This window comes from Pelecanus crispus, chromosome 5 (assembly GCF_030463565.1).
Source record: "Pelecanus crispus isolate bPelCri1 chromosome 5, bPelCri1.pri, whole genome shotgun sequence".
NCBI classification, from domain to species: domain Eukaryota; kingdom Metazoa; phylum Chordata; class Aves; order Pelecaniformes; family Pelecanidae; genus Pelecanus; species Pelecanus crispus.
Genome location: NC_134647.1, coordinates 49,829,793 through 49,854,038, shown reverse-complemented (window position 1 = coordinate 49,854,038; position 24,246 = coordinate 49,829,793). Strand labels below are relative to the sequence as shown.

At 39.0% G+C, this 24,246-nt stretch overlaps 1 protein-coding gene across 1 annotated transcript in view; it reads left to right on the top strand.

The window, feature by feature from the left end:
* PLA2G4A (phospholipase A2 group IVA) overlaps positions 1-14,652 on the top strand; it is a 74,876-nt gene extending 60,224 nt beyond the window's left edge. The window contains exons 12-17 of the mRNA XM_075711067.1: positions 2,126-2,197; positions 4,175-4,417; positions 9,714-9,898; positions 12,363-12,558; positions 12,768-12,925; positions 14,521-14,652. Of these exons, the coding sequence (XP_075567182.1) occupies positions 2,126-2,197; positions 4,175-4,417; positions 9,714-9,898; positions 12,363-12,558; positions 12,768-12,925; positions 14,521-14,652 (986 nt within the window). The remainder of the gene's footprint in view (positions 1-2,125; positions 2,198-4,174; positions 4,418-9,713; positions 9,899-12,362; positions 12,559-12,767; positions 12,926-14,520) is intronic.
* The last annotated feature ends 9,594 nt before the right edge of the window (positions 14,653-24,246 follow it).

Sequence of the window (24,246 nt, the reverse complement as noted above, 5' to 3'; positions counted from 1 at the left end):
TGTTTGTTAATGTGATTATTTATGGATGAAAATGAGGCCTGTGCCTCCAGGTTCATATTTCTGATACACCTCATGAGTGTTAACCCCTACTAATGGGGGATCTCTGTCAGTAAATTTGCCAGTGGAAAAGTGTGTGTTACTGCTTTTTAAGATGTTGAGAGACAGAATGTTCTCTCTCATCCATGGCTCATTTCACACATAATTTAAAAAATATGGTTTGAAGTGGGATTAGATGTGAAAATACTAATGTGACTTGAGCCACAATCTATTACCAGAGCTGTAGATGTCCCAGTGAAACCTTGATACCAGCAAAGTGAATGGCAAAATGCCAGTGGACATTGGAAGAGCTAATGTTACACACAGCATGTATAAATCACATCTAGAAGCAGTAAATAATAAATTTTGTATGGGGATTGCTTTAAAGAGATGGTTTGATATCAAAAAACTGTATTTGTTGGTTTTGTTAGCTTCCTTTTGTGGTCACTAATTTTTATTTTGAGCTGTCTCCTATGTCATCGCTCAAGAATTTGTACGTATTTGTCTTTGGTGTGTGTTTGTCCATGGACGGTATTTCGTATATTGAAGACCCACTGAGTATTAGAAAGTATTTAAGGAAAAATACATGATGACTAAGCTCCTTTGTTTCTGTGGGGATTTTTACAGTGTTGTATGTAAGTCTAAGAGGACATAATCCTCTCTAGAAATAAAGCAACAGTGGTGGTCATCTGTATCCAGTATTCATTACCAAGGTAATAAAGCTGTGGGTTTTTACACTTGATATTAAGGTGACTCTTTCTTCAGTCTTCTCTTTCAGCCAGGTATGCTCATAGGAATTAGATTTAGACTTAAGCAAGAAGTGTAAAGTGTAATTGCCATTGTTTTGATACTGCATTTGGTAGGAATTGCAGCATTTGTTGGAAATTACAGCCTAAAGCAGGGGTATGCCACTAGAGACCAACATCTACATTGTCCTTCTGTGAGAAAAAGTAGATGTTATTTTATTTTCATTTTTTAATGGAAAAAACAATTATTTGATATTTTTCAAGTTCATTAGGAAACAACCCTCATTCAGTTTATTTTAACTGGCTTCAAATTTCTATTAGAGATGATTCCTAGCATACATTATACTAGGGAGTAAAGGGTTTTAGTTTTCAAAAGTCTTCTCTTGGATACAGTTGCATCACTGGACTTCAGTTTCTGTCTCCAGTCTCTGTAGGATAATAAGCTTCCAAGATGAGGCTGATCATAAAACATTGCAAATCTACTGTATTTCAAGAAATGCTTCCCTCCATAATTAGTGAAAATAATGTCAGCCTATAATCCATTTTCACAGGAATTCACCTCCACTATAAACCTTACCTGAGGAGTGGAATGTGCTGCTTTTTCAGTACTCATTTTGACTTTAAAATAATTCCTTGAGATAGTAAGGAAGAGTTAGCAATCACTTTGTGGTAGTTTTGGAAACAAAGCTGTTAACCCTAACAAAATACAGATTTTTGCCAGAGAAGTTCACTCATTTCTGTTTTTATTTCTCTCACTTCATTTTCTGAAATGAAAACCATTGTCTTCTCTACCTGTGTAACTGCATCGGCCTTTATTTTTCACACATACTCCAGTAGAACTTTCATGACCATCTTGGCTTTTGTTTTTCCCCCGCTATTTTTAAGGGTACCGTTTCGTACAGATATGAATAAGGTTAAGCATTCATCTTTTTTTTTTTTTAAGTTAGCAGGTAATTAATAGAAATTAATGTTGTCTTCCTAGTTCACTAGGAGTTATTGAGAGGACAGAAGCATATATCTAAATTCTAATCAAGGTGAATCAAATGTGTCAGATACGTGGTGCAGAGGTGAGTGGTAGGTGCTGCTTTAGGATTCCATTTTGTTTTCTCAACCCTTTGGCTAATCTCCTTAGTGCAGGAGCTTTGCAAAAATTGCAGGCTAAAGCAAATGTGTTCTGATCAGATTCTGAACATAGAGATGTCCACAGCAGATTGAATCTCTTCAGCTGTATTTTCTATTTTGTAGACTATGACAGTTTTATCACTCAAATTGTTTTGAAATTCTTAGCTGTTCTGGTAATTAAACCCTAGAAGTTTAAAGTAATTTTATATTTCTTTCAACAGAAAATATTAGGCTAAAGCACCTTGTAAGCAATGACAGTTCAGACAGTGAAGATGAATCACAGCATCCAAAAGGTAAGGAAATCCTCACATTTTATTTCATAGTTTACTGTTTTCATCAGCTTTTGCGTAGCATAGTCAAGTTCATGGATGTTGATAATTAGCCATAGCTGGTTTTCTTTAGTCTTACTAATAGTCTCTTATAACTTCTATCATATATACCAGTGATAAAGCTTAATTGCCTAGCCCAAGGACCAATTGCACAAGGAGCCAGTGGCTCAGCAAAATAGAGAAATGTTGAATAAGACACCTCAGGAGGGCCTTTGGCTTGACTTCATGCCTCCTGCTCAAGCTGATGATCAAATGGTTCTTTCATACATCTTCAATCTTGGCATCAGCCCAACAGGGCTTCACAGAGGTCTGCAATTCCACATACACCCAAAAATTAGGCTTGCTGAGCCAGTAATCACCACAAGTCTGTTGCCAGCAAGCTACTGAGCTTAGAGGCATGTTCAAATTCTTATCAGCCCAGCAAACTAATGCTATCCATTGTTTTCAAGGGTTCCTTGATCAAATATTAGTTTGTTTCCAGCATTCACAGATGTCTTCTAGTACCTTTACAAATAACATCTGATACAGGAAATTCCTAGTGCTTGGCACAGTGTTTTAAACAATGCCCAAATCCAGTTTCCCAGAAGAGGCGCAACCACAAGGGGATCATTGGGCAGTGGGAAGGAAAGATCCTATTGAAAATTATCTTCAGGCACCTAAACCACCTGAGGATTTCTGTGATTTTAGTCACAGTCTCTGTCTTGTTCTAATAATGCTTTCTCTGTTTGATGATACTTTTGGGGACAACAGTGATTTTCATCTGAAGAAATCAATTATGTTTTTAACAACTAAAGCAAAGATGGGAATTCAGCTCTTTGTAATTTCAGGATCTACAAGAAGAAAAGAAAAACTTGTGCAATGAGACAGTTAATTATGTCATTAGCTCAGTTAAGTGATTACTTCTTTAGTTCCCCTTATGTGTAAAATAATAGAGGGTGATACCACATTTTGTGTTTATTTGCGGATTTCCTGTTTAAGCACTATAGCCAGCACTAAACATTACATTTCTTTCATAGTTTGTAGCCATAGCGGATAACCTACAAATCTGTGATTTATAAACACTTGCTAATCCCTCTCACTTCTGTAGAATATTATTGTACAGATGTTGGACCTCTAAACTTTGTGGTGTTTGATGCTTGTTTTCTCTCTACTTATATAAAAATCAGTTCCTTTACATCCTGTATTAAAGAGGCGCATTTCAGTGCTGGATTTAAAGTATGAAGCCTGAGCCTGAATTATCTCCATATACAAAACACTCAAAAAGTCAAGTTTTGACATCAATCGAAGTTATTTTTACTGTGACATCTAGCTGTAGACATCTAAGTCTGGATGTTTCATTGTACTCTTTAGTTAATTAAAACCAGATATTGATTGCAGTCTACAGTTTACTGAAGGGATATTTTCATATATTTTAGAATTCCCATGCTATAGCATTGTCTTTTATGCAGACTGACTTTTCCTTCTTAAGGAAAGCTGGGTTTCTAGCAGTCAGGAAAGGATGGAGAAGGGTGTCAATACACAGCCAGATGAATTAGGTCTACATTCAGAGCATGGATCTTGGCAACTCAAGTCTGTCTCCTAAGCCCAGGAGAGCTTGCATTTTGGGTGCTAGCACAGACACAGCCATATCCTCGTTGCACTTGCCATCCAGACTAGTTAAGTCTGGCTCAGGTCATCTAACACATTCCCGATCTATTTTCCTGATGGACACATCCACACTACTATACTGCAGATGAAAAGTTTCACTGGCCTGTGAAGGTAAGAGGATGGTTTATTTCAATTCCTCTGAACATTCAGTCCATGGCTCCTTGAAAGAAGGCTGTGACCCACCCAGTTCCTTTTATTTTAATAGGTCCTTTATTTTAGTAGACCCAGAAATCTGGATTTTATACTTTATGTGTTAGCTGTCTCACTGTTCGTTATTTTCATTTTCCTCTACAGGCACTGAAAATGCTGAGGCAAATCAAGAATATCAGAACAGCAGCCAAGAAAGCTGGGTGCAGCGAATGCTGATGGCTTTGGTGGGTGATAGTGCCCTTTTCAACACCAGGGAAGGGCGTGCTGGGAAAGTGCACAACTTCATGCTGGGATTGAACCTGAACACCTGTTACCCGCTCTCTCCTCTGGCAGACCTTCTTACTCAGGAGTCTGTGGAGGAAGATGAACTAGATGCAGCTGTTGCAGGTTAGTTCGCAGAAAGCCTATCTTGCTGCATATTCATTAGTAAAACCAGAAACTGTGTGTGGTAACATCGAACTATGAGGCTTACAACAGCAGGTACCTGAAGGCAGGAGAACATTTCCATGGCAGCAGTCATGAGTATTGATCAGCAGCAGAGGTTATGAAGTGACTGGGTGTCACAGAGGAAGGGCACTGCACAGTGACTTCTGTTTGCTGCCTACCTCCTGTGTCCCCTGGCAGAGTGTGCAGGACAATCAGTACCTTTCGGAGGGGAAGTGGCTCTTTGTTTTGAAGGAGTTGCTGGCACAGGTGACCAACCTGCTTTTGTGTATGGTGCCCTTCATTAAGGCCACTTTCTCACTCTTGTGGACTTCTCCCAAGGGTATCCTGTGTTGTTCCTTTTCTCTTATTGGTGCTAGGCCTTCTGGTGGAAATAAAACCTTTCCTTGTCCTCCTACAGGGCTTCCTTGTTGCAAAAATTTTATAGCTCATCTGCTGCCTTTTTCTTCCTCTGAAAAACCTGTGGAGGCAACATGCTTCTTTACGTGTAGATCCCTGCTTTGCTGACACCATGTTCTTCCCAGTGTGGCTGGTCTGTCACGTACATTGACATTTCATGTGTGACTGATGCGTAGGTGCATCCACATTTCATGTTGGCATAAGCAGGAAACAGGAATGTGGATGGCAAATAAGAATTTCAGAAAAATGTTAATTTGCAAAAGATGTTCGATGTCTTCCCCCACTCCATGAAGTACGGTGTATATGGTGTATATGGTGTATATGGTGTCTGGGACAGTAGCTGCAGAGAATTAGGAATCATGTTTGATTAGTATTTTGAAGATTTGCTATAGACAGTGTTCATTACAATCTTCTCAATGAGAGCTAGTGAATTTTGTAGTATTCTTCTGGCACTGGTGCTTTTTTTTTCTTCTTAGTAGGCAACAGAGCACTGAGTTAAGGATGTGAGTTTCCCTATAGAAAAGTTACATCAGAGTGAAGATGCGTACTTGGTGGAGCCTCCACATACAGTTTCTGTGACACAAACTGTAATGCTTCTGGATTATTGTGGATTATTACTGACATCCATCAAGCTGAGGAACTACCAATCTCTGAAAGTGCTGTTCCTCCCATGTTCTTGTGTAGGGGCACAACATTGCCAACCATCCCTTGTAATAATAGTAGTCACTTCAGCCCTTATTTTCTATTCAGAGGAAAGAGATTGTCCTAGCTGGTCATTATGCAACAGTAAATACCAGATGTCGTTTAAAAACTTAAGTAGCAGACGCGCTCTAATGTGTATTGGTTAATGTAACAAATCCCTTTGAGTGGTTGTATAGTAATTTCCATCTGTACTCCACTTTCTAAATATTTCTGTCATCTCAGAGGTGTTTACAACTGGGTAATCTTAATATTTATCTTAGTTGTAAAAGAGGCAGGAAAGCGGGTAGTAAATGTATGGTTGGAAAAAATGACAGTTGATGAGAATTTTGCATAATTAAGACGTGGATAATCTTCAGAATCAACTATCAACTTCCTGGGTTTTAATTTCAATTGAAATAAAATGCTGGTTTGACAGAATGAGCCTGCATGTCTGAGGCAATTACTTTTGAGTGCCTGAAATTTCTTTGGGTAAAATGTCTGGCAAAAGTTTGACATAACTGCAATTTTTTCAGTGTTAGCTGAAGCCCACACTCATAAACCTGAACTGACAACTCAAATGTAACAGCTATGAGTAGTTGCGACATTATGGTCAAGAACAGTTAAAAAAAACTCTTGACATTTCAGTAGTTAATATAAAATATAATCAAATCATTTGGTAGTGTGATTAAGTGTATCCAGATCTTAATGCTGTGAATTTTGCTAATATATGTAAGAGCCTAGGAGCCCAGAGGAGTAAATAAAAAGCAAACTTTGGTGTAAGTTTCAAATATTATATATTACCAAGGCACTGGATGCATTTAAGCTTTGCATATTTATTCGTACCACTAGCAGTTTACCTATCGGCTTGAGTGCAGAGAGGAGTCTGAATTGCTTTAGGACTTACTTTCTCTTTATTACCAGACACTCCAAAGGACAAATAAATGAATCAAAAAGGATATAAATAATACTTCACATCTTCAGTTGTCTCAGACCTTCTGTAGAACCACTGAGTTGCACTGCAGAGGATGAACAGTGGCAGACCTAAGCCGATGTTACAGTCATTACTGAGGATTGAATTTAGGGTCTGCAGTGCATATGGCAGAGATCCCAGCTGCTTCATCTGAAAATAATATGCTTGGCTTTGCTTTCTTACGGATTCTGTTTATGCTGAGCATTTTCTTAATTGATGTCAAATACACTTTAAAACTTTACATCCCTTGAATGATTTCATTGTGAACTCAGAGTTGTTCTGTTTCTGTGCCTTGATATTACAACACACAAAAATCACTTGAAAAAATGCCAAGTGAATAACAGTAGGGAAAAAATAACTCATAATCTCTGCTTCCTTATTTCAGTAGTTACGGAAACTCTGTTATAGTAGACGCACGTCAGTAGCAAATGCCCTTTTCATCTCCCATACTTCTATTGAAGCTGCCATCTGTGACAAAAGTTTGGTCTCTAGAACATGCTCTCTTTTTTATTTCCAAACAGTTCTGAATATCCGTTTGTGTATCCAATTACTGCAAATCAGATAGGCATGCTGTGCTGGTTTACCACAGAGCTGTACTCGTAAACGTCTTGTGCTTCTCCCAGTTTGCTGCTTGATGGACTGAAAGCTTCTCATAATATGGATGCATCTTTCATAAAAGCAGCTTGCAAGGGCTGAAAATTAATGTCTCAGGCTCTCAGAGCATAAATACTCCATTCAGTCTTCATAGTGTTTGATGAATAATGATGGATTGACTTACCAGGGCTGCATATATAGAATGATTGTCCTGGATTCATGTGTTGTAAAGTATAAAAAACCCAAAGGTTTCTTATCCAGCCCTTCAGAATAACTACAGCACAGGTTATAGAGTAGGTGACGCTTCTTTTAGCATCAGGGCTACTTATTGTACATTACACCTCTCCCAGGAGCAATTGCAGGCTCACCTGCAGTGTCCTGACCCACAGTCTGCTTGCTTGCCTTGTCTCACTGGGGTATTGTGTGCTGCTTTTGGCCTCTGGCTCCAGACCCTGTGTAAATCAAATCAAATTACATGCTGAGTCTACCTTTAAGGTCATGTCATTAAAATAACACTGGATTATCTTCATTGCTTTTTGATTTCTGACCCCATAACATGGACACAAGTTCTATTTTGGAACTTTTCTTCTCAGTTCAAAGATTAGAAATGTACTTATAAAATGAATTATAATAAAAAGAAAAACCTTTAAGTTGAATTTCTCCTGTAATCACAGAAGACCAGAACTAATAAAAACAATCTATGTGGTAATTTTAAATTTATTGATGGCATCATTTAAAATATCATAAAATTATTATGACAGATTTGATGATAGAGTCATGAAGGCTGTAAGCAATAGCAACAGTCTTGTTATTCAGTGCCCTTTTTGTAGGAAGTTTGTGTATGCAGTAACACTTCCATCACAAACATTGTTATAGGTGGTACTGTTCTTGTTTAAAGGACCATTGTTGACTTTCAAATTCAAATTTTTTAAAATAAGATAATACAAACTTGAACAAAAACATTTTTGCAAGTTTTTAAAATTCTATTGAGAACAAGGGTTAAATTATGTTTGAAATGTTGTCTTTGAAAAAGGAGGGGGAAAACAAAACTGGGTAACTTGTGCTAAAAGGTTCTGTAGTTAAGTGTATTTTTTTACCAGTGTTTTTTTAATTATGATGAATTCAATAAAGAGTAATATTTTTTTCGTTGATTTATGCTAATTCATGGTTATGAAATATATCTGGTTCTAAAATAGGTCTGTAAACACACTTAGCCCTTTAGCAACAGGCAATGATTTCAAAGTGTTTTATCCCTTAGAAATCAAAGCAAATGTTAGAAAACTGGTGCATCATTTCTTAGCAAAGTGCCCTCTAATAAATAATAATAATAATAACAGTAACAACAACAACAGAAATAAAAAGTCAAAATATCTGTTCTGAGATTTTTTTGCTGCTCATAACAATACAGTTTTCTCTTGGATCCTGAAATGATAGGAACTAGAGTTTGAATTATTTTTGATGGATTTTCTTCACATTAAAATATCTTTTTTCAGATTACTTCAATTGCCAATAAGTGCTAGGGTGCTAGGGAATTTAATTATGCAAGTAATAATTATATTATTCTATTCAGCATTCCGTAGATTACACTGCCCTCTACAGATTTGAGCATTAATTTTTATTCAAAAGGCAAAAACATGCACTGGAAATATTTTTAAGATGTAGAGCAAGAAAAGACTGTCAGGAGAAAAGTTAAGTACTGCAGGGATCATTTAGTAGTACCCAGAGACTTAGATAAATGCAAAGACACTTACGAAAAATTGCTTGTTCGTTTCTGAGCTGCACCCAGGGAATATTAGGGTTAAAGGGGAAATACCATCTTCTTCAGCCCTCAGTTAGAGGTAGGAGACTATTTTGTGTTATACCGTGACAGTAATAGCAGTAAGTGTTTACATGTAATTGTGCCCGATGCTTAAATTTCAGATACAGATATGGGTTACTGGTTTTTTTTGTTCCTAGTATAGTAGTGAGTATGAGGTCAGGAGATTTGGTGTAGGTTGAAAAACAAATAATTTGACTAATTTTAATCCTAATTTTAATGGACAGAAACAAACATAGAAAAGCATCACCCCAGCAGAGCCACATTAAGGCTGTTAGGCAAATTTCAGTTATTTGGGGAGGAGGACCTGAGAAGGACAGGGGGTTTGGGAGTGAACCTGGGGGAAGAGGTTTGGGCAGGGCTTGTAGGACACTGAGGGGATGTACGTTAGGAATCTGTCTCTTAATGTCCCATAAATGCTTTCCTTTGTGTATGGGTTGTTAGGGATGAAGGGGTAAAGTTGAGAAGGCTAGGGTAAAACCTGGGCATTTGTGCCCTTTGGTTTTGCCTCGAGCCAGCCTGCTTCTGCCTTGGGAAAGGGCGTTTGTGTACTTGACCTACTGAGGTCTCTTCCAGCTCTGTTTATTTCCCCTCATTCTCCAGCTGTTAAGATGAGAGTTAAGGTTACAGATGAGTTCACAGTATGCTTAGCTGGGATACTGTACCTTTTTAATTCTGTGGAATCTTCAGTACTTGGGGAAACACTTGAAAGCCCATCACAATTTTAGTTCTTAGCTTGTGTGTTCCTGTTTTGTTTTGTTTTCATTTGTTCTGCGCAGATCCTGATGAATTTGAGAGGATATACGAGCCACTAGATGTGAAGAGCAAAAAGATTCATGTAGTGGACAGTGGTCTTACCTTTAACCTGCCATACCCACTTATCTTAAGACCTCAAAGAGGCGTTGATCTCATCATCTCTTTTGATTTTTCAGCGAGGCCAAGTGATTCCAGTCCTCCTTTCAAAGTAAGTAATACAGGCCATTCCTTTCTTTGTGTTCATGAATTTAAGTTGACTCAGTTGTATTCTTCCAGTCAGGTTGGTTGCACATTTCATGGTTCCAGAAGGCCTTAGTGTTATTGTATCGACAGCATTGGAGCAATTTGTTTCCACATCAAGGCAGAATATTGCACTCTGCCTCAGTTCCTGTTTACATGACTCACATGAGACAACTGACACAAAGAAAGCTAATATAATTTGTTTGAAGTAGTAGTTCTGTTGTTTTTATGGAAGTCTTGCCTTCACACTGAATTGCAGAATTTTATTTTATGTCAGTATTAAACAATTAAGTAAGCAATTTACCATTGTGCTAGTGCTCTAGTGCTGTACAGCTGTTCTCCTCTGTGATGCTGTGATGTAAATGAATGGTTTTCTGTCATGATCTTGCAGAAATGTGTCTCAGTCACTCTGGTATTGCTAAATATATAACATTTTGGAAGTGGAGCTAACTGTTCATTTACATCTCACTAGGATCTTACATCATCCCAATACTGGTTTAAGTAGGATTCCTAAATCCATTCAGGGAAGAGCAAAGCAACCACAGAAAAATCCAGCACGTTTGGAAAACATAGCTGTTATTCTGTATGACCTGTACAACCTATGCGTCTAGACAGCTTCCACTGATCGGAAAAGTTGAATGTTGGACCATTTTGGTAGCTAACACAGAAAAAAGCAGCACTTATGAGACTACTGTGAGGTACTCAAAAAAGAGGCAGTATTTATTTGAAACCTATGTGGATTTTAAAAAATAATTTTTAAGGAAACCAAGAATACTTGCCTGTTTGAGAAACAGTTGGCATTCTTCATTGCTTTGCAGAGAAATTTCAGTTAGAGCAGAGTATTTTCTTCCTTCCTTTTGCTGTCAAGGGACGAAACCCCAAAACAACATTAGAAAATAACAGCAGTAGCAAAATGAACTCTAGATCAGTGTTGTCAAATGCAAAATCCCCAAGTTTCAGGAGAATAAGGAGGAGTAACTTCTGTAATCTCTAGGTCTCTTGGGGACTACCTGGAAGAGTAGAACACTGAGAAGACTTGTACTGGTGCTGAGATCCTTCATTTTTCCGTAATTGACTGAATCCCACAGTCTGTTTCTTCCTTTAATTTTCTATTTGTTTAAGAACTTGCCTCCTTTTTTGTCATGACTGAGTATTTTCCCAGTCAGCTAAATTTGCTGACACAGCACTGCCATCTCCTCTGAAACATCTTCTTTTTCCTCCAGCTACATTGTGTTCTGCATGTAGAGTCTGTGCAAAAGGCTGTGTATAGTCGTCTTGGTTAGTCTTAGCCTATGCGTTGAGCTTTCCGTCTTTGTCAGCTGCAATTTTCTATGCTGTTTTGGGGAACGTAATGTTACATGGAGAGGTTGATTGGAAGTCAAGTGGTGTCCTGAAGGTTTTTCTGTAAACTCTAATTTCAAAAAGGAAAAATCCTTTTACTCAAGAAAAAATGGTGGGAAAATTAAATGGTGCCTCAGGTTTTCATGAAGCCACCATTGAAGGGAATGGTTCATTATTTCCAAAGCACAAATATGTATATAATAAAAAGAGTGACGTACCTCCAGCTAATACACAAGTATAGTGCACAAACAGGCTGTATGCTAGTGACCTAAAGGACAGAAACCAGTTTAGTTTACTGGCTGTGCAATCCCATTGGTTCTGCTTGCATTACAAAGAGTAAATGCCAATTCAAGAGTTGGCCTATATCTATGGTAGCGCTCTAATATACTTTTATTACTCCAACACACAGGGAAATCAGCCAGCTGAAGTCAATGACTCTACTCTTATTTTATCATTTTATACCCACTATCTTTTAATCTCTTGCGTATCCAAAACAGTTACTCAAAGAAGGGTCCTATTTCATTCAAAACCAAGATTAAAGATGTTGACCTTCCCTCTCCTCCCTCTCACACACCCTCATTACATGCTTTTGAGTCATTATTTACAGATTATTTTGTTTACTGAGTTGTCATGAGGAAAAAAAAGCCTGTTTTGCAGACTTAGTTCTTCACTTAGCCTGCTTTCAAATGCTGGTCTGTGCTGTAATGTGACTCTGAACATAACAACACGTGGATTGGTGTTTATTAACTCTCATTGGTTTCCATGGCACTGATACTCAGTTTGCAAGTAAAATTACAGATGGTTTTTCCTAGCTGTCAGCTCTGTAAATTCACCCAAAGATTTATATGACAGACCAGCTCTTTCCTTCCTGTGAATCATCGCAGGTGGTGAAGATTGGGCAGGCTGAATTAGGTGTTCAGTTTGCCATACTGGGTCATCTATACAAAGATTGACTTGATCAGTCCTTCTCCGTAAAGAAGCGTAAGTTAATAAAACTGCTTCTAGTAACCAATTTGATCTGTGTCTCTCTACATAAAATCTCACTCTGTGGTGGATGCTTATATGCACCTGAGTCTTTGCTATCTTTTCAGGAAATTTTGCTTGCTGAAAAATGGGCCAAAATGAACAAGCTTCCTTTCCCGAAAATAGACCCAAATGTATTTGATCGAGAGGGTATGAAGGAGTGCTATGTTTTCAAACCAAAGGATACCTCTTCAGAGAAAGACTGTCCAACTATAATCCATTTTGTTTTGGCCAACATCAACTTCCGGAAGTACAAAGCTCCAGGTGAGCACACGGTTTCTGATGCTAAATCTAGCTGTTCCTTTGAAGCTTTATAAAGACATGTTGATTATATCCTAGAAATGTTTTGTCTCTGAAATAACTCTTAAGTCTATCTGTAGTAGTTAGGGATTTCAAAAGAGCCATTAAAAATAAGATAATAAGTCCTCAGAACTAACATTTAGATTGTGTTTTTGTATTTGTTCTGTATGCAGGCGTTCCAAGAGAAACACAGGAAGAGAAGGATTTTGCAGACTTTGACATTTTTGATGATCCAAATACACCGTTCTCTACCTTCAACTTCCAGTATCCCAATGAGGCTTTCAAGAGGCTTCATGATCTAATGGAGTTCAACACTCTCAATAACATAGATGTATGTATGCCAATGTGGAAGGGGCTTAAAGGGTCTAGATTTTTAAAGGGGGAAGTAGATGATGTGAGTAAAGGTCTGAATCTGCTCTACAGAAGGTACAGGTGTTTACTTCAGTGTTTGCCTGATTGTTATGGCATACAAAGAGCTTCCTGCATTTAGTTGTACCACTTGCTATTCTCAAAGTTGTGGCTGGGTCAAAGCCCATTATAGTTAGTGGAAAAAATCTGCTTTGTTTTAATGAGGGCTGGAGTATACCCTATGTAAGTTCATATACTTTTTAATTTTGTTCCTGTGGTTTTTTGTCATTTTACCATCAAAAGTCCTGCAGGATAACTGAACAATGGTGTCTGCACAGGATGTAGACATTATGTTCAGGATTTTATACTCAGTTCTTTATGTATGCTGATTTTCTAACTGGGTGTCATGGTTTAACCCCAGCCAGCAACTAAGCACCACGCAGCTGCTCACTCGCTCCCCCTGTGTGATGGGGTGGGAGAGAGAATCAGAAGAGTAAGAGTGAGAAAAACTCCTAGATTGAGATAAGAACAGTTTAATAATTGAAATAAAGTAAAATAGTAGTAGTAGTAGTAGTAATAACAATATAATAATAATAGTAATAATAATATACAGAGCATGTGATGCACAATGCAATTGCTCACCACCCACCGACCGATACCCAGACAGTTCCCGAGCAGCAATTGCTGCCCCCTGGCCAGCTCCCCGCAGCTTATATACTGAGCATGACGTCATATGGTATGGAATAGCCCTTTGGTCAGTTTGGATCAACTGTTCTGGCTGTGCCCCCTCCCAGTTTCTTGTGCACCTGGCAGAGCATGGGAAGCTGAAAAGTCCTTGATTTACTGTAAGCACTGCTTAGCAACAACTAAAACATCAGTGTGTTATCAACATCCTTCTCATCCTAAATCCAAAACACAGCACTGTGCCTGCTACTAGGAAGAAAATTAACTCTATCCCAGCCAAAACCAGGACACTGGGAAAAAAGGAAAATGGAATTTTTTTGTAAAGATCTCTGGAAATGTCTTTATCAACTAACTCAGTAATAATTATTTTTAATGGATACTAGCTGTAACACAAGACCATGATCCCAGAATCCACAGAGTGACTTGCTGTATTCACAAGTGTAAATGATCATCCCAGATAAATAGATTTTTTTTCAATATAGTGAACAAATCTTGTTACTTCAGGACAAAGGAAGCAAAAATGAAGATTTACTCTTTCTCAAGATAATAATTATTATCTGTAACCTTTAAGTATGGATTTTCTCAATGTTTGATTTACCTTTCAGAATTGGATTGGGACTTGGATTAAATGGTATATATTCTTGTGTGACTTCTTTGACACTGGTGGTATTCTGTCATATCTTTATATACTAACTACATTAAATTAATTGTTTTATACAATCAAGAAAATAATGCTCATAATAATACTAGTAATCACTTAGTTCAATGATGCAGCAGTGATAAAAAAAGCAGGAGCAACAGTTGTTAACATCTGAAGGGGTCTTTTCTATCAATTAATAAATCATTAAAATGTTAGTTATTTCCCTGAATGACACATTGTTCATTGTTTTCCAGCTGATCAAGCAAGCTATGGTGGAAAGCATTGAATACAGGAAAGAGAATCCATCTCGCTGCTCTGTGTCTCTTAGCAGTGTTGAAGCAAGGAGATTCTTTAATAAGAACAATCTTAACAACAACCATACGTAGAAGATGTGTTGTAGGTCCCCCTCCTTCAAGAAGCTGGTTCTGTCAAACTGGAGTCAAAAAGGCATTATCAGAGCATCACTGCTCCTGAACAGGGTTGTGCAAAACTCCTGAGAATGTTTTCTTGTGAATTTTCAAGTTTCAATATAATTTTGTACTTATTTTTTTAAAACAAAAACATTGAAAACATTTCAGTATGCTGATATACTTATTTTTAAAAATATGGAATTAGTTTATTTTTACTGTGGTCATTGGGTTCAGCGTCTTTTTTTTCCTTACAAAATTGTAAACACTGGTTTCTCATAGTGGGGCCAATTGTCTAATTTTTAAGTGATGTGAATTGGGTGTATCTTGAAATGGAAGATGGAATTAGAAACACAATAGAGTAAAACTTTAATAACAGAGACAATATGTGCACCTGGGCTTGGGCTCAGATTCCACTCTGCTTTGTATCAATGAGAAGAAGTCCTCTGACTTTGGTTTGAAAAGTCAATAATTACTACGTGACAGCAGCTCTCTAGTATATGAAGTCGCTTGGCTGCTTACTAGTTCTGTTAAGGTTGATTTCTTATACTGGAAGGGGTTTTTCTCAGGAATAACCATTTGCTACATTGGCCTTACCAAAACTCCATCATCAAGCTGTGTTTCAAATTTCACTTTTCTTGCATGAGTGGTGTCTCTTAAAAAAACCCAAGAAACTTTTGATAACAAACAGGCATCAGAAATGGGGTTTATACATCTTTGATATTATAAGTAGGATCCTCAGCTGGTTATTAATGCTAGTAGAGCTTTTGTAACTGATGCTAAGGAGGATCTGCTCTTGAATCTTTTAATCTCAAATATTTTCACAAATACTGAAATCCCCTTTACTACTCTCTAAGAATGTATGTATCCACTCAGCAAAAAATCCAGCCTCTTCTATTTTCTTTCTCTTTTGTTCCACAAAATTACATTCCTTGAATTCTTGAGTTAGTAGCACTTGTGTGTTAAATTATTGTTAGTTCATGTATTTCTGACCAAAATGTTTATAGATAAATTAAAAGTGATTTTGCGTTTGATCATGATTAAAAGCATCACATTTCTGCAAAGGGACAGTGGCAATGTTTACTGGGAATAGCTAAAACATTCCTAGCTAAGAATGTGAAGTAGTCCATGTGTTAAGGGCTATTTTAAAAATATATTTTTAATACGTTGAATAATGAAAGACCACACATAGACATAGATTATTTTAGTACCATTTCAGCAAGTGTTGAGATAACTATGCAAATGCATAGAAAAATGCAGTCGTACCTCCGAAAACTTCCAGCCTCCTTTAAAATAATGTAATTGGCAAGTGTGTAACATGGGAAAGAGCAAAAGGAACTGACGAGGTCACTGATGGCCTTGCACTGTGTGCAAGATCTAGGAGTCACACATTGTCGCAGCACTTTGCTGGCTTGTTTCATTTTTTTAAAATTTGTGGGATTAACTCTCAGCAAATGCACCTGGCAGTCCCAGCAGTTGTTCCTTAGCTGCTTTCTTCTGGAGTTTGAAGAAGATGGCAGGGGCTGAATAGTTTAGTTCAAGGCGAGGTTGCTGTCGCTGACAGCTAATGCAGAAGAGCATACAAAGGTGTTTGCAGAGGTGAGAGGGGAAAAACACATCCGCAGCTGCCCTGTGGGTTGCTTGTCCAGCACTCCACAGCAGATGGAGAAGAAAAGCACTTCTTTCGCTAGGAATATCATCATGGTGAAAACAAAGCACGTTTTATGTAGGGTTATTTGCAGTATCGTGGTCAGAAGGTACGTGTGTTTGTCTTCAAGAACTGTAAGTGGAATTTTGGTCTCAAGATTTCTGCTGACGTTAATAGGGTTCCGATTTCACCCTCTATCTTTCTGATAGGGCTGTCAGGATCCTAGCAAATGCAAAGACCATGATCTCAGTGAATGCCATCACTGTGCACAGACTATTTGAAGCATAGCTGATCCTTTTGTTTGATAATTTTCTGACAAACAGTTTTTACAATAACTGCTCATTTATCAGAGTTTATTGCTAATTCAGTGGCTGTTCCTTTTATCATGAATTATTGAGCTATTTTTAATTGCAACAATCTGTAAGCCCATGGGAAGGGAAGTAATTATAATGCATTGCTTTTAACAGCCAGTGCATCATCCCTCTTTAAATGTACATGCAATGTTATGCGATTAATAACATTTTCTGTATTGATTAATAGATTTTGTTTGAGTTAGTGCATGTTTAAAATCAGGAGAGAAAATAAAAGTAACTTAACTTAGTGCTGCATAAACATTTTCGATAAATTTTGTAATACAGGAAGAAACTGGTACTGTTATTTTATTGTAGTGTTTTTAATGTTTTTTTGCCTTTGTTAACGTAATATTTGTATTTTTATTTCATAATATGTACTTACTCTGCTTTATGGAAGTGTTTTATGCTTTATACAGTTTATATTATCACAGTGTTATCAGACAATAAAAAAAATAACGCTTAACTATATTTGGCACCTACTGTTTTCAGACAGTTTCTTTTGATCATTTACATGACATTTTCACTTTTATTGTGAAGAGATGTGGGACAGCTCACAAGCAGGAAATTTAAGGTTTTGGTTGTTAGTCTTTTTGGTTTAGATGTTAAAAGTACAACTTTTTTGAGTAGTTCAGTGTGTGGGGACAGCACATGAATCTGTTTTTATTCTAGTGATATATTTTGGTATCAGCACTCTGCCAGATATTTTGTGCTGTTCTGTTAAGAGCTGCTACAGCCAGTGCAGGTTTGGGAGTTGGGTCTTTGCTGCCTTTAATCTCAGATTTCTTAAAAAGCAGGTCAAGGAAGGAAGTTCCTCCAAACCTGTTCAGATCAAATAGGTGCTGGCCTGTTGCTTCTGTTTGCTGAAAACCGGGAAGAGTCTGTCATTTGCAGGTACTTAAAAATGCAAGGGCATCATTCTGATAGAAAATATGTAAATATTTTTCTCCTATTACTGTATGGCAAATAAGGCTAAAAGTCAGCTACGACCAATAGGTCTAAAAGTAAAACATTAGGGGCATCAAAAGCTGGGGGTCTGATATGTATATAGGGGGAGTAACAAGTGTCTCAATATGCCCAAATTCTTTTGAGCCAACATTGCTGAGACCTTACACTGCTGTAGGTACCAGTATACATTTTCTCATTGTGGAGCAGACTGTCTGCTAGGGCAGGAGTCCCTCTTCCTCTGCTAAAATCACATTTGTCGTAAAAAAAACCTAGTTCTAACTTTTTCAAACATTTGAAGTGTCTTAGGCTCCCCAGAAGCTCATTGGTAAGTTCCTAAGTGTAATTCCACTATAGTCTCATACAAAAAATCTCTCTTATTTCTGGGTCCATAAGCTTCTAATGGAAAAATCCATTTTGGTGTGATCAGAAACTTAGAAATTGGAACCTTATTTCAGTTCAGCTGCAGAGCAGAATACTAGAACTTATAGTCTTAGTTGCACATTGTATTAAAAATTACTTCAAAGGAGAATAATAATGCAGAAGAAACCTCTTCCACTTCTGACAACGGATGCGAAACCAGGAACATACACTTTTTTGCCTTAGCCTAAAAAGTTAGTCCTTTGGTTCTCATTTTCCCTTCCTTCAATGCCTGGTTTGTCTGGTTTACACCTGCAATATTTTTTTTCCAAATGAATGTATTATAGACAGTAAAAGGTGGGTTTCAAGAACAAATTATTTCAGATGTCAGAAATTATTTTAGGTGATGACTGTAGGATATGGAAGTGCCATCATGCTAGCCCAGAGTGACTGCAAAGAGCTCAGCCTTGCAGGTAAGCATGGCTCCTGAAAAGCAGACGTGGACTACGTGTCTGTCCCGCTCCAGGGAAGCCTGGTGCCAAACCTGGCCCTGGGGTTGCATTTCTTTACTGTAGGACCTTTGGGCAGTCTCCAGCTGCTGGGATGGGTATCTGAAATCTCTGCTTGCATTTTTTCTTTAGCAGTGGAAGCGAATGCTCAGAGTAATATCCTATTGACCTGGAAAGCATGAGAGCGTGAGAGCACTGACCTCAAGAGTGTTTGCATCACCGAGAAGAGAATTCATTTTGGCAGGGAAATGGTGCCGCAACGAACGTGCTTTCTGGTTTGACCCAGCATATTTTGTCTGTGGGATGAAACTTGAGAAGTCAGTGTAAACGGGCTGCACTGTTCTCTTTTTAATACAGCCCAGATCACCCACGGATCTCTGCCTTTAGAGCACCAATAGGCTCATTTTTTAGGAGAACTGTTCAGCCGCTCTGTACACACAAATGGATGTGAGATCACTAACGCTGAGGAGCGAGTTGTGCAACCACATGCATTTACATAACACATGTTAGCTCTGATGCTCACTCAAAGCAAAAGCGTGTAGACATTTCCTGAAGCTGTAAATTCACCCAAGCTGTAAATTCACCCATCACTCTTACTGCTTTTGCACTTCACAGGCAGGCTAACTTTGTGTATTGATGTGACTCATCCAATTAAGTTATATACACCGGCCCTTCTCATGCTAGGTAAAAAGACTGTCACAGTTCACAGGCAAGGAATTTCCCATGACAACAAAAACATGGGACTATTTTGCATGCAAAGAACAAGCAGTGCGGCAATGAAGTTGACAGAGCGACCTGTTAACCTTTAGACTAACTAAAAAATACAGTATTTGCTACAATAGGAACAGGAATTCCTTATGTGACCATTTAACCCTTGAGTGCCAAGCCACACAAACTTGGCTCAAGCAGAAATTAAGGACCAAAGGCCAAGCCAAAAGACTTCTGTTGTCTCTAGGTTTTGTCAGGAGATGTATGGGAATAGAAGAAGAGAAGTCCCAAAGCAGGAGACTTCAGCTTGGGAGGAGACACCTGGACCCCAGGGGTGCCACAAATACAGCCAAGTCCAAGAAATAGATGGGGGCAAAAGGGGCACTGAAAGGGAAACCCCAGCCGCGATGGGGTCACCGGGCAGTTGTGCAAGGGCTGGGGCGGAGGGATGCCTGATGTCTGCAGAGGGGAACCATCCTGCCGGTGCTTTGGGCTTCCCTGTGACTCTGTCTGTGCCAGGAGTCATCAGCCTGTTCATGAGGACTTCCCAACACCAGCCAGAAAACCCTTGGGGAACTGAACCTTGACCCACCTTTATGCTCAAAAAGCATTTTGCCTTTAATCAGTGCAATGCTCTTCCAGTGCGTCCTCCTTGAAGCCTGTGGCCAAGCTAGAAACAGAAACCTGGGCACTTTGGGAGGGTTTTTGGCCTTTGTGTTTCCCTCTAATTCTCAGCCAGATGTATTTTTTCAGGCAAGTCAAAAGTGAGCAGGGAAAAACAGCTCCATTCTTATTCAGGTGTGAAACTGTAACTTCTGTCATTGCAGAACAAGCTGCATAGGTAAAGTTATGCAATTTTGTTGTTACCATTTTCTTATTTAGCTTCATATCTCTCCTCAGCCAACTTTCTGGATGGGGTCGCAGAGACGCATGGCTGGGGCCAGCTCTTGCTCTGCAAGGGAGATGGAAACTCACCTCTTCTGTAAGACAGGTCATTAAGTGCTTGAGACGAGGAGGTTAATATAGGATGCATGTTCCACATCCAGCTTGTGCTAAACATGTTATAGACATTTTGTTGCCAACACATTGTTTAGGGTGTGTTCTGGAAAATATGAAATGGAATTAATGTGATGACATTAAAAGAAATTGAGGAAACTATTTTTCCAGTGTGTTTGGAAACTGGAAACACTGATATTTTGCAGCTGTAGATTTAATACAAATCCTTCCTTCTGGTCCAGTTCTGCTAAACCCCAGGGATTTGCTACAGGACATTTTTGTATTATGGTCAAACACTGTTTATGACACTAACTAATCCATGCTAGCTGTCAGCAGAAATAGACACAGCCTGAATGGCTGTTATAGTATCTGCATGCTGGCAGATGCGGTTTTGAAAGTCTGTCTGTCTGCCTGTAGCCCCAAGGCTCTTGCTTTCAGGCAGGACACCGTGGGCGATGGCTGTGGAGGAGCCATGACCTCGTTTGCCTGCAGATCTTGGGTTGGGATGAGCGCACATGGCGGGAGCAGAGACTGAGACAAAGTCAGAATCAGTGGGCGAAGAAACCCGTCAGTGCTGAAGTGAGACTCATGCTGTGGGCCATCTCCGAAGTTTGTTTTTGCCAACCTGTTGCAGCACTCGCAGCTGACGATGAAGGCTGGGAGGAACCAATGGCCCAACAGCCTGAGCAGTATTTAGCATTTTTCTGTTTGCCTAGTAAAGCTGATGGAAAACACCAGTTAACAAATTTTGCCTCCAGTAACCTCTTTGTGTTTTGAAGTGGTGCTCATTTGACCTTGGGGAGGTCCAAAAAGTTACTAATGCGGATTAACTCTCTTGCCATTCTTCCCTCAGTTTCAAGTCTCTTTTAACAGCTTGTTTAAAGCTAGTTTTTGCCCCCCTATACTTAGGTGGAGAAGCCTCTTCCAAGCAGGTTTAGAGCAGGTTTCAATAACCCACTGGACAGTAAACCTTCTTCTGTTACTGCAAGCCCGTGTGTCTTTCTCTTTTTTTCAGGCAGTGTGGGACAAAGCGCTTGCCAGAAAATAAATGAGGTAATAATTTGGCACCTGAAATCCTCACTGTGTCTTTATTGATCGCTTCCTTTTTCTTCTTTTATTTTTATTTTCTTTTTGAGCCCAAACTGTTTCTTCCTTAGTCTGATGTGCTATGCCAAGTGAATGCTGTTTTCCAGCAAGTAGGCGGTGATCCTAGGAGCGATGGCGTACTGACAGCACATGTGTCACGGGAGGACTTTGCGGCCACGGGCTTCTGCAGCGAGACACAGAAGCTGTTCACCAGTGTTGTATGTTCTTAATTCCCCAAGAGGAACATCTGTGTTCTCTTTTTCTTGTCACTCTTCCATGGCACTTCTGAAACAAGATATGGAAATGACACCTAGATTAGTGAGATGCCTGTAATTGGTAGGCTTCATTAAGTCACTAACAAGTAATGGTTGCATCCAGCAGTTAAGGAGATCATGGAAACTGTGAGTCTCATTATCAAATATGATTAATAGAAATAACAAAAGGTTACAGCTATTTTTTCTTTATTCCACAGAAGAACAGCTTAAAATTCAGCTTGCTTCCCTGCCCACCCCAGCACGCTTGTCTTCCCACTGCAGCCGTCTGCTCTTATGTACTGCATGAGAGCAGGCAGGCAGTTAGTGTCCGCCAAGACGCTGTTCTCCAGGCCAGCACAAGGGCCAGGCATGTTTTGCCTTTTTATGATTTAGTTACATGAAGCTTTGCAACACAGCTGTGAGCTGGGAAAGCCAGAAGATCCAGCAGTGGGGTGTGAAGTGGTGTGATGGAGCATCAGGCAGCTGCCCGGTAGCTAGGCAGCTCCAAGATGTGAGCCTGGCAAAAAAAAAAAAAAAAAAAGAAAAAAAGAAAAAAACCCCAAGAAAAAAGGTTTCTGGTTACTGGAAGTTTCACTTTCAGTATGGAAAATACCAAAGGAAAAGCAACTGGCCTGCACGCTGGCCCTGCGGCCACCCTGGAAGCTGTTTCCATTGCCGTTTCCAGCTCCCCTGATTAGCTGCTGGCACTGTGGCATCCCTTGCCCTGATCTGGACCCTTTGGGTGCTGCTCCCGCACCATAGCCCTGGCCTTGCCAGGGTCCAGATATGGCACTGGTCCTTCTCTGCACTACATCATCAAAACCAAGCTGTTTCAGTGGAATATGTGTAAATAGCTGTGTCCCAGAATTCTCCAGGCTGCAAGGAGCTAAAGGCAGAGCAGTGCATGGAAGACACCCCTCCTTCGCTCTGCACATTGTAGACAAAAACCTGTCATTTGCAGTGTGCTTCAGATGATTTCTTTTCACCCGTAATTCACAAAAATATAGGAGACTATAATACACCATTACTCACCTTAAACTTTATATTTTCCAAGTGGAAGCATATGGGGGAAATAAGACAACTGTCTTTTTCTCAAATCCTCCCTCTTCCCCATCTGCTTCTGGCTTTCAAGCCTCCTTGGAAAAATAGAAATCTTCCCTTTACGTCCAGCTGCCATGAAACAAGAAGACGTTTGAGTACTTGAAACTATTTTAAAAGGTCTCCACCAACTGGTTGAAATACAAGAAATACAGTCTTCTAGATAAAGAACATAGATATTTATACAGTTAGCTACGTATATTTAAAATGTATCTTCAACGTATGAACTGTCATTGCTCAGGAGCAAACCCAACCCACTTTTCTTCTCATCCCTGTAGTCCAGTGCACGTTTCAAGCTAAGGGAAATATTAAAAGTAAAAAGGATCATTGCCCTGATGTTTAGTCCATGTGTCAGTAAAGGCAGCAGAGTGACAGGGTCGCAGTTTGTCTTTTTGCTTGTAAATAATGTTATCAGTAGCAAGAAGGGTGAGTTGTGCATGCAACAAAATGTGATGGAAGTGACCTTCTAGGTTTAATAAAATGGCTAAAAACTGGGAGGACATGAAAAATAGGTAAACACTGAGGGATACTGATTTACCTGGTATGTGCTTTACACACTAACAGAGGTAGAAAGCCTCTCTCCATCTTGAAGGCTGTAGCCTCAGGTGTTTCATACGGCATACACTTTAACAGAGATGTTTTTCTTACGAGTGATGATAACTAGCTGCCCACAATAGCAGCCAATTTTCAGTCAATTTGAGTGAAAATTCAAAGGCACAGACTTCAGTCTACAGTTGTGTTTTACACTAAAACCAGCCGTTCTTTCTTCTGTCATGAGTTCCCCTTCTGTCGAACCAAGGCAGTTCTGACCCGTTCCTGACATGGTGTAACCCAGGTGGCAGGTGGTCTTTAATTAAGTGTCTTTTTTTTTTTTTCTTTTTATTTAATGCTTTGTTTTTAAAGCACATTTTGGTGCACTGATTTCAAAGGATTTACCAGGAGAAATTTGGACCGGACCAGTGACATTTGCTATTTTAAATTTCGTTTTCTTTCAAATCAGAATGAGTAGTCGGAGTCCTGTAGCTGAACCAGTTCTAAACAGCTCACTTTTTGGTAAAGTTTTAACATTTCACTTGAATGTAAAATTTCAACATTTATGTTCTATAGTGTGATGAAAGCCAACTTTTCTGCTATGTTGTGTAATGTAATAAATGTCAGATTGAAAAATTCAACTTAATTGAAATGTCTTTTCATAATTGCCCATGATGTTGTAAGATGCACTTAGCAAAAATGTGTTTACTTAATAGATGCAATTGAATCACGGTTTTTTTTGATGGCAAACCATCACAGTGGAAAACAGCCTTTGCTAATATTTTCCTAGTTCCCTGTGTGGCAGGACACTGAGGAAAGCTCTTGCAAAACACAAAACTTTGAATGTACAGGTAATACCCAAGTGATGGTCTTTTGCCTTCTAAGTAAACACAGCTTATTTAGGAAAAATTAAAATAATTTAAAATTCCAGCCTTCATCTCCCAGCCAAAGGAAGAAACAGTGTTCAAGTGCTTCCCTAGCTCCAGCTTTGGATCCTTTGGTGTTCGCATGGTGACCACCCCCCCCACCTCCTCACTGCTGTATGCTGATGGTTTTTAGCAGAGTGATGTAATCCTGTTCAGTAAGGA